At 37.6% G+C, this 14,136-nt stretch overlaps 1 protein-coding gene across 2 annotated transcripts in view; it reads right to left on the bottom strand.

Moving 5' to 3' along the window:
- Positions 1-13,600, bottom strand: part of crb2b (crumbs cell polarity complex component 2b) — a 66,202-nt gene extending 52,602 nt beyond the window's left edge. For both annotated transcript variants that reach the window (XM_017466971.3, XM_017466968.3), the window contains exon 1: positions 13,387-13,600. In XM_017466971.3, coding sequence (XP_017322460.1) covers positions 13,387-13,456 — 70 coding nt within the window. In that variant the 5' untranslated portion in view covers positions 13,457-13,600. The remainder of the gene's footprint in view (positions 1-13,386) is intronic.
- Positions 13,601-14,136: the final 536 nt, after the last annotated feature.

The raw sequence follows: 14,136 nt of genomic DNA on the forward strand, positions 1-14,136 counted from the left end.
ACTCATATTACAAATATTCTGTATTTTAATATGTTGATTAGATAAACTGAATACTGGGATTTATATAAAGTAATATACATATGTGATATATATATAGTATATCACAGTATCTCACAAAAGTGAGTACACCCCTCACATTTTTGTAAATATTTGATTATAACTTTTCATGTGACAACACTGAAGAAATGACACTTTGCTACAATGCAAAGTAGTGAGTGTACAGCTTGTCTGACAGTGTAAATTTGCTGTCCCCTCAAAATAACTCAACACACAGCCATTAATGTCTAAACCGCTGGCAACAAAAGTGAGTACACCCTAAGTGAAAATGTCCAAATTGGGCCCAAAGTGTCAATATTTTGTGTGGCCACCATTATTTTCCAGCACTGCCTTAACCCTCGTGGGCATGTAGCTCACCAGAGCTTCACAGGTTGCCACTGGAGTCCTCTTCCACTCCTCCATGATGACATCATGGAGCTGGTGGATGTTAGAAACCTTGTGCTCCTCCACCTTCAGTTTGAGGATGCCCCACAGATGCTCAATAGGGTTTAAGTCTGGAGACATGTTTGGCCAGTCCATCACCTTCACCCTCATCTTCTTTAGCAAGGCAGTGGTCATCTTGGAGGTGTGTTTGGGGTCGTTATCATGCTGGAATACCGCCCTGCGGCCCAGTCTCTGAAGGGAGGGATCATGCTCTGCTTCAGTATGTCACAGTACATGTTGGCATTCATGATTCCCTCAATGAACTGTAGCTCCCCAGTGCCGGCAGCACTCATGCAGCCCCAGACCATGACACTCCGACCACCATGCTTGACTGTAGGCAAGACACACTTGCCTTTGTACTCCTCACCTGGTTGCCGCCACACACGCTTGACACCATCTGAACCAAATAAGTTTATCTTGGTCTCATCAGACCACAGGACATGGTTCCAGTAATCCATGTCCTTAGTTTGCTTGTCTTCCGCAAACTGTTTGCAAGCTTTCTTGTGCATCATCTTTAGAAGAGGCTTCCTTCTGGGACGACAGCCATGCAGACCAATTTGATGCAGTGTGCGGCGTATGGTCTGAGCACTGACAGGCTGACCCCCCACCCCTTCAACCTCTGAAGCAATGCTGGCAGCACTCATACATCTATTTCCCAAAGACAACCTCTGGATATGACGCTGAGCATGTGACCACTCAACTTCTTTGGTTGACCAGGGCAAGGCCTGTTCTGAGTGGAACCTGTCCTGTTAAACCGCTGTATGGTCTTGGCCACCGTGCTGCAGCTCAGTGTCAGGGTCTTGGCAATCTTCTTATAGCCTAGGCCATCTTTATGTAGAGCAACAATTCTTTTTTTCAGATCCTCAGAGAGTTCTTTGCCACGGGGTGCCATGTTGAACTTCCAGTGAACAGTATGAGGGAGTGTGAGAGCAATGACACAAAATTTAACACACCTGCTCCCCATTCACACCTGAGACCTTGTAACACTAACAAGTCACATGACACCAGGGATGGAAAATGGCTAATTGGGCCCAATTTGGACATTTTCACTTAAGGGTGTATTCACTTTTGTTGCCAGCGGTTTGGACATTAATGGCTGTGTGTTGAGGTGTTTTGAGGGAACAGCAAATTTACACTGTTACACAAGCTGTACACTCACTACTTTACATTGTAGCAAAGTCTCATTTCTTCAGTGTTGTCACATGAAAAGATATAATCAAATATTTACAAAAATGTGAGGGGTGTACTCACTTTTGTGAGATACTATATATATGGCCAATATGTGACAATTCAAACCTTCTTCCCAAGTGCATTCTTCCTTATTTCTGCTAAGAAAAAACACCCACTGATACGTTAAGCGAGCATCTGACAGACCGCAAAATGACCAGTCATCGCTCACTTTTTAACGTGACATTATTTAATGTTACGCACAACAACGCTTAGGTGTGCAACAAAGTCTTATTCAAACAGTACCATGAGATGTCAGACCCACAGACACAGATGTGCAATAAAGAAATTCAAACAAAACTGAAAACATTTTACCTCACAAACAGTCACAAATCCCGCGACTGGTTCTTCCTCAGACACGTACATCATCTTTGGTAACTTTTAAATAAGAAGCTGTTTTCCTGCAGCTCAAAAGCCTGTGTACCCCCGAATGAAAGCTAGGTCAGGTGAGCAGGATGAAACCAGAACATTGTATGCGAGATGGTAAGTTTGAATTCCTAGATTTTAAGTCCATATGCATCATATTTAATTGTCCATGATTAATTTATATCATGTGCAGTGTACCTTTTCATGTGTTCCAGTCTTTTTATATGCTAAGCTACAAGTTTTAACTAAAATGTATTTTCTTTTTTCCTGCTAGATGGCTGGCATAGACAGCAAGACACAAGGAGAAACTGCACTAAAACTTATTTATTTATTTGTACAAATTTCTTAAGTGAATATTTTTGAAGTTCTTCAGAGAGTATTACATAAATATTATGCACCGATTTTCTGTATGTTTCATTAAATTTGTGTTATATCGGCCTCATATCGGTAAATCGGCCACACTGCTTTCTAGATATCGGCATCGACCATTAAAAAACTCATATCGGTCGACCACTAGATCTAATGTGTGAATTAACTCCATATAATGAAATCAATGAAAACCACTTAAAGTAGGCTACCCCAAATCCTGTTTGATTTTTAAAAAGTCCAAAGCTTTCCACATTAATCAGAAAGGTATTTAATATCCACTACCCATTTTTCCCAAAGTCCTGCAGGACATTAATATATTATATTTAATACAATAAGGGCCACAGTAAACAAATATTAGACCACAGTCTAGCCAGTGGTTTTGTTTAACACTATTCTCACACTGCCCTTGTATTCAGTGGTTCAAACCTGGCTGAGGGTAAGCAGGGATCTTCTCTAGCTAGGATGCTAGGTATTGTGCTGCATGGGACTTAACTCAGATGTAGGAAGTCTGAGAATTATGCAATTTTCGAGCTTGGCAGGTTCAAGCTACAAAGTGGAAAAAACATGGACATATCCATGAATGCCAGCTAACATTAGTGATCATGAGTTTATGATGTATTCACTTTCTCAGAAGAGTGAACTGTATGGTAAGTGTTGTAGATTTAATAAAATATTGAGTCTATGTTGGTTGATATAATGTAAATATTATTATAAACTCATTTAATGTAGTGAAGTGATATTTTATTTACTGTTGATGGTGTGAGAGGTCATGCTAATTTGATGTCATATGCTGGGGCTGAAGACACGTTCCTGAGTTTCATTGTTTTTCCAATTCTCCCAGTTGAGGAAGCATTTTCTTTAGCTTCTTATAGTTGGAAGTCAAAGATCACAGCATGAATCTTTAACTTTCAGGCAACTAAATGTAATAGTTCTGCCAAAAATTTAACTCACATTATTTTCTCTTTAACCTAAATGTCTGAAGGTTGCTTCTTTAGCTTTGCAATGAAGCAAAGAGACTATTGTCATGTCAATGCCAGAATTGGCATTGCTCTTTGATTCCTGAAACACAGAGTGGCCTATAAACTTGGCCACTATCAACCACAACTCTTAAGGTATATCTCTGTTAGCTCCCTAGGTCGTGAATGAGAATATCTTGTACACAGGTTCGTGCTCTGGTAAGGACCATGGTTCACTACACATTGGGACACTGATAACTCAATTTCCAGCGACATGACTAAGTACTCATGTTGTAAAATGTCACAAAAAGTTAAAAACATAAACATATTTCATTTTTATATGTCATGCAAATTTGTTAGCTTGATCACACTCATTTCTGTCATGGTACTTTAAGCAGGATCGTAGACTACCTAGTGAATTATTTTTTAAAAATCATTAAACACTTAAAAGTCTCAAACAAGCCATATATATAGAACGCCAAATAAAGTAAAAAAACATAAGAAATCATTTGAGAGCTACAACAATGATAACAAGCTGCTTACTTTTGTAGACGGAAGTTGGCTGAGAGTTCGACCCCCATGTTTTTTGAGCTGAGAGGCTTCATAAAACATGACATCATTTCCAGTAAGGGAACATAGTGAGCATCGATGCTCCTCTGTTTTTGCGGGGCATTGTGGGATTTTTTTTGGGAGCGAATGTTCCAGTGCACTGGAGTATTTTGCAATTGAGACAGCCCTTAAAATGGCTGACTCCCTGATCAGAGCCCTGACTACTAAGCTAGGGAGCTGGTTGAGACATACCCTCAGACTGATTGCTGCCTACAGACATGGCTCCATGGACTACAACACTTAGCACAAACTCACTTGATCAATTTTACTATTCTTCTAATTGCACACACCTGAACACAATGATGTAGCACTAGTTACAGCATTTAAGGACCTTCAGTGCACTTACCCATTGCAACTTATACACTCAGTGTTCTCATACCTGTTGATACCAAGCATTACTTCAGTGTGATTGCTTCATGGTTAAGATAATGTTTTATGGTTCCTGGTTTATGTATTTGCATTTCACACACATTGCTCTGTTTGAACACTGCATGACTCCTGCCTGTTTGACATTTTGAATTTGTCTGCCTGTGTAAAAATAAAGAAACTTGCAACTGCTGCAATCTCGGCCACCTGACAGAATACTTCACAGTCACATGGAGGTAGCAGGTTTTCACAATTGGCGACAGGCTTTGGCCTCTTAAGGATATTTCATTGATGAGCAACAGCAGCAGATTGCCATGATCAATACCCAGCTAGCGCAGACAACCATCATGCTGATGCCCTTGCTGGCTACATTGGAAGCACCCTCTCAGTCTGCTTCTTCGCTCATTGCACAAATTGGACAAGTGTTCAGGTGATCCTGCTTTGTGCAAGGGTTACATGCTTTAATGCTAATTGTATTTCTCAATAAGAAGGAGTAGCCAAATGGACCAAGATTGCACAGTTCATAAACTTGGTGACCAATAAAGCACTAACCTGGGATACCACTGTCTGGTCCTAAAGAGGGGAGCAAATTCCTATGAGCACTTCCTTGGGCTTTTTCAGCAAGTGTTTGCCCATTGTGAGCAACTTCTATCACTAAAACAAGGCAACCACACTGTTGCAGAGTTCATGCTAACATTCCACACCCTAGCCACTAGTACAAACCTGCACTCAAAGCAGGTTCTTAACCAATATATCTTCACAAAACTGGCATGGCATGATGATAAAGCCACGCTAGAAGGAGTTCTCACAGACCAGGACAAGGTCACTTCCATAATTAAACAGGGTTCAAACAGGGTTCCAAGAAACTCCGATGGAACCCATCTACTCCCCAAACCTTTGAACACAACCATTCGAGTCAGCTATCATCTTGAGGCACCCTTACCAATCTACACCCTTTGTTGTTCAAGTGGATGCATAAGAAACAGGTGTGGGGGCTGTGTGGTCACAAAGGTTTGGTGAGAGACCTAAGCTTCATGCAGTGGTATTATTTTTGAAGAAATTGTCCTCTGCTCAGTACAACTACAACATAGGCACCAGGGAGCTCCTTGCTGTAAAGATAGCCCTAGAGGAGTATCATCTCTGACTGGAGGGGGCCTTTTGTGATATACACGAGCCATAAGAAACTGGAATATATCAAGACTGCATGGTGGGCCTTATTTTTTGCCAGATTTCAATTCACCCTCTCTTGTTGGCCAGGATCAAAGAACACCAAAGCAGACCCCCTTTAATGCCTAGATACTGCTCGTCCTAAGGAGAACTCATGGGACAGCATCCTATCACAATCTTGTTTTGTGGCAGCTATAACCTGGGAGATTGATCAGGAGATTGATAAAGAAGAGAGTCCCAAGTCAGTGACCAGTGGTAGAAATATGTTCCCATCCAGTTAAGAGACAAACATATCATGTGGGCACACACCTCCCCTGCAATAGGGCACCTGAGCACCCATAAAACCCACCAGCTACATCAATCTAAATACTGGTGGCCACGTAAGTAGAGAGAGCCAATCGAGAAACTGGCCATTTTCTGAAAACCTGTTGCAGCTTCAGGTCCTTCCAGAACATTTCTATCGAATTAAGCTCTTTGATTTGGTCAATCCAAAACATTAAGTTTATTATTCTTTAACCATTCTTCAGTAGAACAAATGAGTCCAAATGCTTTAGATGTAGTTTTGTAACCTTTTCCAACCTGATGAGCACCAACAACTCATTTTCTGAGGTCCTCAGAAATCTTTTGTCGTGCCATGATACACTTCCACAAACATGTTGTGAAGATCAGACTTTGATAGATCCCTGTTCTTTAAATAAAACAGTGTACTCACACCTGATTGTCATCCCATTGTTGGAAAATTAACTCAAACTCAAATTAACTGCTAATCCTAGAGGTTCACATAATTTTGCCCCTCACAGATATGTAATATATGATCATTTTACTTAATAAATGACAAAATTAAATATTTTTGTCTCAGTTGTTTAATTGGGTTTTCTTTGTCTACTATTAGGACTTTTTCTGAAAATCTGATGTTTTATGTCATATTTATAAAGAAATATAGAAAATTCTAAAGAATCACCACTCTAAATATCGAAAAATAGATGATATATATTTTTATTAATTTGATTATACAAAATGTAACTAAAGTTATTACATTATTTTATTGCTGCTTTATTTACTGCTGCTGTTTTTGACAGTGGTCATTGGTGAATTATTCTCACATGCACACATACCATAAAAAACATGCACAATTTACTGTTGAAAACGTCATCTTGAATTTACACAGAATGCCATCAATCAGAATCACTGCTTTCAAATAAGTGGGTGTATCATTCTAATTGTAGTTCAGAGCTGTTGTTCTCACTCACTCATTCACTTTCAGTAAACGCTTATCATGGTCAGGGTCATGGTTTTTCCGGATCCTGTCCTAGGAACACTGGGTATGAGGCAGGGCTACACCCTGGATGGGACACCAGTTCATTGCACAAACCAGTTAATTGCACAAACACATTCATACACTCATTCGCAAGTAGGGGTAATTTATCTTAGTCAATACACCTACTGACATGTTTGTTGGGAGTGTTCCATAAAATGGAGAACCCGGAGGAAATCAAAATGGACACAGGGAGAACATGCACAGAAGCTACAAAGATAATAACTCAAGCTGGATTGAACCTAGGGACCACCTGCATCACTGTACTACCCAGAGCTGTTGCTATAAGGCAAAAGTATGCAGGGTAAATTAATATCTATACTATTCACTGAAGCCCTGCCAGATACAAATTAAATTTCCAAGCATTAATTTAACACTGTAAAATTTGCTGCATGAGGTAAAATAAATATTTGACCATGACATTTGCATAACTGTGTTCTTGCCCCAAATGCAGTCCCGCAGCCAAGACAAGTTTGGTGTCTAAAGTTTAATAGTTTAGTTTTGCATGGAAACTACAAGGCTAATGAGAAAGTAAAGCTTATAGCTACCAGTTTAGCAAAGTGCCAACTAAATCATGTGTAAATAATGCTTGCCTTAAACTGTGCTGAGTTATTAAGAAGGTTATAAAACATGAAAATCTGAACTCTGGAAGCAATATTTTGACATTTAAAACCCCTATGTACCATCTTTCATGAAAACTACCATGATGATCAAATCTAGGCATCCGTGTTCAGCAGGCATATAAAAAGCCTATTTGAAAATTTATATAAAATCCAAATCTAATAGAATTGTTTTGATTATGGTTGGTTCTTGCATCAGCTTGCCTCATAATCCCTGTTGGATGTAGCTAACTAAAAGTAGAGACACTACTAACTTAACTACATTTTTCAGTAGCATGTCTGTAGCTCTGCTGCTTTAAAAATAGTGTAGCTTTTTCAGTAACGACTTACTTTTTCAAACGAACAGTGATGCAGCATAACCAGTAGTTAGGTTTTTTTGTCCAATTATAATGGTGCGCTTGATTGCATATCTGCGGTGCCCGCTTGCTTCACAGGAATTAAGTATTGTAGCTTTGTAGCTCACATGGATAGGAAGTGACCGTCGGATGGACATGTAAAGCGACCAAGCACAGTTAGATACATGATGTATGGGACAGGTAAATTATAATAAATAAACAGATGATGATGCAGAGAATATTACTGGCACTTTGTTGTTAATAGGGAACACAACGTTTACATTTACTTACAAATAATGTTTCATGTTCCTTAAGGAATCAAACAATAAATCTTACACCTTTATATGTAATCTTTGTAAAAGAAAGATTAAAATACTTCGTCCAATACTTCGATTATAATACGACATCCAAGAGTTCAAGCACAAATTTAAGGATGCATATAGAGGTGAACGTGATTGTCATGTTAAATTGATAAGTAGCCTAATATGCACATTATAAATTCTTAATTGTTCTGATTTTTTTTTAAATTATTATTGTGCTTAATTTCTTAATGCAAAATTATACAGTTATTCATAAGCTGCTTCACAATCATGACATACTAAACATGTTGCTCATTTAAGTAGTTTCAATGTAGTTAGACTTCTGTTTGTTAGTAACTTGTAGTGTAGCTCACTACTTTTTTAAAGGGTCGCTTGACTATAGCTTAACTACTTCAAACTATTAGTAGCTTGTAGCTAGAAAAGCTACAGTTTCAAATTAGCTTCCTCAACACTGCTCATAGTACTCACTAACTCAGTAAACTCCTAATTTCTTTTCCAGCTCTAGTTGCAAAGTCAGTGGAAACACATGAACATGGTAACACATACACAGACACCAAAAAGAAACTGACCCCAGCTGAAAGTATCACTACAATACAAGCTGGTCAAAAAATGCAGTCACAAATTCACAAATACTGAAGGAATTTAAAATATTTTTTTTTCTATACATGATCAAAGTGGTGCACACAAGGTCATATAGATCACAGAGTGAAACATGGGTTTTTATTAAAGGGTGAGGAACCATTCTGTAACGCTCTGTAACACTTTAACTGTGAAACATATCCATTTGGACTGTTCTGCTTTTAATGTTATTAAACAACATTTCTTCTAAGGAAATACTTTTAAGTATGTGTTGTGTAAGCTTTCATCAGGAAAAATTTATTTTATTTTATTTAGTTTGTTTATTATTATTATTATTATTATTATTATTATTATTATTATTATCATTATTATTATTATTATCATTATTATTATTATTATTGTGTTGAGGTCGTTTGTCCATGTAATAGCCTAAATGATTTTACAATAAAAAATGCTTTATTTGTACAAATATTTATTACGTGCTCAATCTGAACAGAAATTAAACCCCTTTTCTTATTCAGTTTCTGCCACTATGGACAAATAACTAATATCAATTCATTAGTACTTTCTTTTCACTTAAGTAAACGTGATTATTCATATTGTTTCGATTTTGAGAATTAAAATAAAATACATTTAAACCAGGTGGAAGTGCTACGTAACGCGAAATACCGAATCTCTGAATGTCTGTCTCGCGCAAAAACTTTGAAGCACGTGCAGTGGGACTGAGTGAAGCGGTGCGAATATCTGAAGTAAGAAAACATAACCTATCAAAATAACCATGACCTTTTTGAAACACTATGAAAATAACATGAACTTAATGTCATAATAACATTAGGTTGTGTGCTACGTAAGGAATAATTGACGACGGGTCCAGAGTCAATTATTCCAGTTATACCATGATTACCACACTTCAAGACCTTTTCCAGATGTTTAGTGTGTGTGTGTGTGTGTGTGTGTGTGTGTGTGTGTGTGAAAGAGAGAGAGAGAAAGAGAGAGAGAGAGAGAGAGAGAGAGAGAGACTGAGATTATACAATGTTTAATCCCTCTCCCTCTAATACTTCTCTGTATACAGACTGAAACAAGAAAATCCAAGATTGCTGATTAGTTAACTGCACACAGTTTCCAGGAGTTCATCTCTACATTTCAAGGTTGACCTCCCTATTTACTTCAACAATTAATACAGTGAGGGAAAAAAGTATTTGATTCCCTGCTGATTTTGTACGTTTGCCCACTGACAAAGAAATGATCAGTCTATAATTTTAATGGTAGATTTATTTGAACAGTGAGAGACAGAATAACAACAAGAAAATCCAGAAAAACACATGTCAAAAATGTTATAAATTGATTATAGAATGATCATTGTTATAGAATGATCATTTCTTTGTCAGTGGGCAAACGTACAAAATCAGCAGGGGATCAAATACTTTTTTCCCTTCACTGTATGCTTCGAAGATGAGAAACACCCTGACATTCATTGGAAAGTATTTAATGTGCCATAATGCCAAAAACAAAATGCCACCCACAGTGATTAAAATTGAAATTTTTTTGCTAACTGAAAGTATATGTATATACAATCCCCTGCGAAATTATTGGAACAGCAAGACCAATTCTAGTGTTTTCATTATACATTTGAAGACATTTGGGTTTGAGATCAACAGATGAGACGATAGATCAGAATTTCAGCTTTCATTTGCTCATATTTACATCTAGATGTGTTTAACAACTTATAACATGGCACCTTTGGTGGCGCACCACCCAATTTTTAGATGAGCAAAAGTATAGGAACAGATAGTTTAATTAAAGCAAATAACACTTAATATTTGGCATATCCCTTGCTTTTAATAACTGCATCAAACCCGTGACCCACTGACCACCCAGCTGTTTAATTTTTCTTTTGTGTTGCTTTTCCAGGCTTTTACCACAGATTCTTTCAGTTGTTGCTTGTTTCAGGGGGTTCAGGGGTTTTTGTTCTTCAGAAAGTGAAATGCATGCTCAACTGGGTTAAAGTCTGCTGATTGACTTGGTCAGTCTAAAGCCTTCCACTTTTTTGCCTGATAAAGGACATTCCAAATTGTTGTATTGGCTATGCCCAATGCTTGTGCAAACCAAACAGTAGTAATTCATAGCTATTAATTCTTTAAACAATCAATTTAACAGGACACACCTTTCAGCAAGAAACACCTGTCAGACACGTTTCAATATTTTTGATCACATGAAAAAAATGGGTGGGTTTAAACAAATGGTGCCATGTTCTAAGTTGTTTAACACATCTACATGTAAATATGAGGAAATAAAAGCTGAAATTCTGATCTATCGTCTCATATTCATATTTTGGTCTTGAACATAAATGTCTTCAATGTATAGAGAAAACAATAGAATTGGCCTTGCTGTTCCAATACTTTCAGAGGGGACTATAAATAAATGATCTGGAATAGGTTGTTATCTTGTTTTAAACATTATCTTATTTTCTAAATATTATAAATATTCAATTACATTTTCTTAAATATTGAATGAAATTGATTATTGTTTTTTCATGAAAGACAATATTCCTTTATTTTAAGTAAGTCTCTATTTGTCCAGTTGTGTCAATGTTGTGAAATGGGATTAAGTAAGTAATGTATAATAAAAAGATGAAGAGGAAGAAGAAGAAGAATATGGTAAGGATGTCTAGAAACAGGTTCAAAAAGGAACTCTGATGGGTTGTTAATACAACTTTAAGAGATGGTTCCAATTAGAACCTTTTTTAAAAAGGTTCAAAATGAACATTTAAAGTTCCCCCACAGATGCAATCTCCAGGAACCTCAAAAGGTTAATATTTTAGCCTTTTCTTCTTAGAGTGCGTTTATCTAAATGTCTCTAAAAATTAATCTATAAAAATAGACTAAATGCCAGTTATAACAGTAAAATCTTGAATGTGGAATTACTGGAATTACATCCCAAAGTTTGAAGTTTCCCAAAGGTGTTTTTTAAGGTGGAATTTACATTAGAAGTGAGCCACATAACAATATATAGCCTAGTCCCAATTATGTCTAAGTTTATTTAAGTGTTCAATATTATGTTAAGGTATTACTAAGACAAACTATACAAACCATGTATTTTAAGGCAAGTAACAATTTAGACATCTGGTTTGCTGGTAGGTATAACCTCCTTCCCTTATTTGTTGGCAACATTAGACAGTCCACTACATTACAAAACTAAGTAAGCAAACTTTGGATATCAGGAATCGCTTGGCTGATCAAATACATATGGACTAAATGCATTATACATTTTATTATTTGTCCATTGTTTCATTAATTGTGTTTTTGCTGCCCAGTAAATACTGCAAGGTCATTGTGTCCAGAGTTTCAGTAGTCTGCACAATTTTACTGTCAGCAATCATTCTTTTTAAATGCATTCTTACTCAGTTCAGCTGTGAAATTGTTACTGTAAATTATAGCCTACTGTTAATTCTGTGTTTAGCGTGACTGTTGTTCTTTGCAGTCTCAGATAAGGAAATCACACATGCCCACCAACACAACCGTCTCAGAAACCCCCTCCAAACAGAGACCACCGACCCGCCATTCAGCCAAAGACAATAGTGCGCGCCAAAGACTCGCGGGTTACCATGGCGACACGCAACTTATGGCGTTGCCAGTCTACGTGAAAATCCCCGAAAACCCTTCGTGGGGGAAACAGAAAATAGGTCACTGACCCATTAAGGAGAACGCACAATTTACCCCTTTCTCCCAAAACAAACACTTATTCATGACCAGAGATAGGCCTACCGCCGATATTATCCAAACTACCCGTCTCATATTTATTGGAGTTTTTTCGCTTAAAAAATATCAGGCGGGCGTGTGGTCTGCATTGCATACAACTGTAACATTAATATTATACCAGCAAGGTTTTATGATTGTGCAATTCTGAGGTTTTAGTAGCCCATCAGAAGGTACAAATTAGCTTACTGAGGACTGTGGGCGAATCTTTCGCAATTTTATGAAACTGCTTTGTTATGTTATGCATTTTAATTTTATGCTGATAAAGCGAGTTTTAACAGCACTTTTTGACAGCACCATGATCCAACGCAGACCGTGACTTAGAGAAATGGTTGGGAAATAAACACATTTAATAAATTAATAGAACAACAGTATGGTACTAATAATTGTGTGCGTTACTCTTACCTGGAAATTTAGCGTCGGATCTAAACAACCTGACTGTCTGCTTTATCCACGTATGGGCTAAATCCTAATTACTGCGCTGTACTTTTTTATTCTTTATGGAAAAGCTACCTACTGTAGGTAGATAGTGCTGATTAACACACAACCACAACAGCGTCCTCAGCTCAAAACATTATTCCGCCCGTACCCCATCTCTGCTTTACGTCTCACACACACCTGCCAAATGCAACTGACTTTTTTTTTTTTTTAGATATGTATCTTACTTTAAGCAGAAGCTGGTTCCCAGTTATCACAATGAAAAGTAAGATTATGTAGGCTACGTAGGATACTCAGACAAATTCCTTTTGCTACACAAAATCAAACCACATCAGACCTTAAAACAACATTGCTTCGATGGATCCTTCTCACATCTCTAAACTTCGTGAAACCATCTTATTCTAACAGCAAATAAATAATTATTCAGGTTGCGAACTTTCTAGAACTAATTACGCAGCAAATCTAGGCTTTAATTCGCCATTACCCCATTTGAACATCATCATGGTGAGTAGCACCGCTCTGGACCTTCTGAAATAAGATCGGCCCAACTCCATCGCCTCCTGGGGCTCCTGGGCTGCACTTCTAATAATTCCAGTGCTTAAAACGTTTCCTCAGCATCTCTTTGGGTGGCTCCGACTTTCATTATTACAGGGAACAGAATTTGTGGGTGTGTGAGTGTCCCATGCTGCAGCAGTGTATTCGGACGGGCCTTAGACCGTTAGGGTCAGAGGTAAAACACGGACTGGAATCTGTTATACCTGACTCTGCTGTAGACTAGGGTGACTGTCTCTAATCGAAGCTCATCAGTCAGTAAATTCAAATTTTATTCCTATTCCTAAAATTTTATTTTATTCTGTCTCTCTGATTTACAGCGTTTTAGTTTCTCGTTCATGTTACAGATCCGTTATTTGTGTTGTCTTCTTTTAAGAGACTTTCACGGTCACCTCTATAGCTCAGCAGCTCTGTGTCAGTTCAATTAGTGAGTATGACTGAAAGTAAATAATAGTGAAGCTAAATGGAAATGGAAATAAATCTTGAATTTCGACCTCCAATTAGTGCAAATTATTTCCACTTTGATAGATTTGCTTTAACAAAGCTGTCATTGTCACATAATTAATCAAAGCACATAGAATACTTCAGGCAGTACATAACTAACTTTGGCTTATACAAGAAAATACATTTGACAGAATGCCATGTCTGTCTTCATTACAGTGCTGTGAAAAAAAGTATTTGC

Source organism: Ictalurus punctatus, chromosome 5, assembly GCF_001660625.3.
Source record: "Ictalurus punctatus breed USDA103 chromosome 5, Coco_2.0, whole genome shotgun sequence".
NCBI lineage: Eukaryota > Metazoa > Chordata > Actinopteri > Siluriformes > Ictaluridae > Ictalurus > Ictalurus punctatus.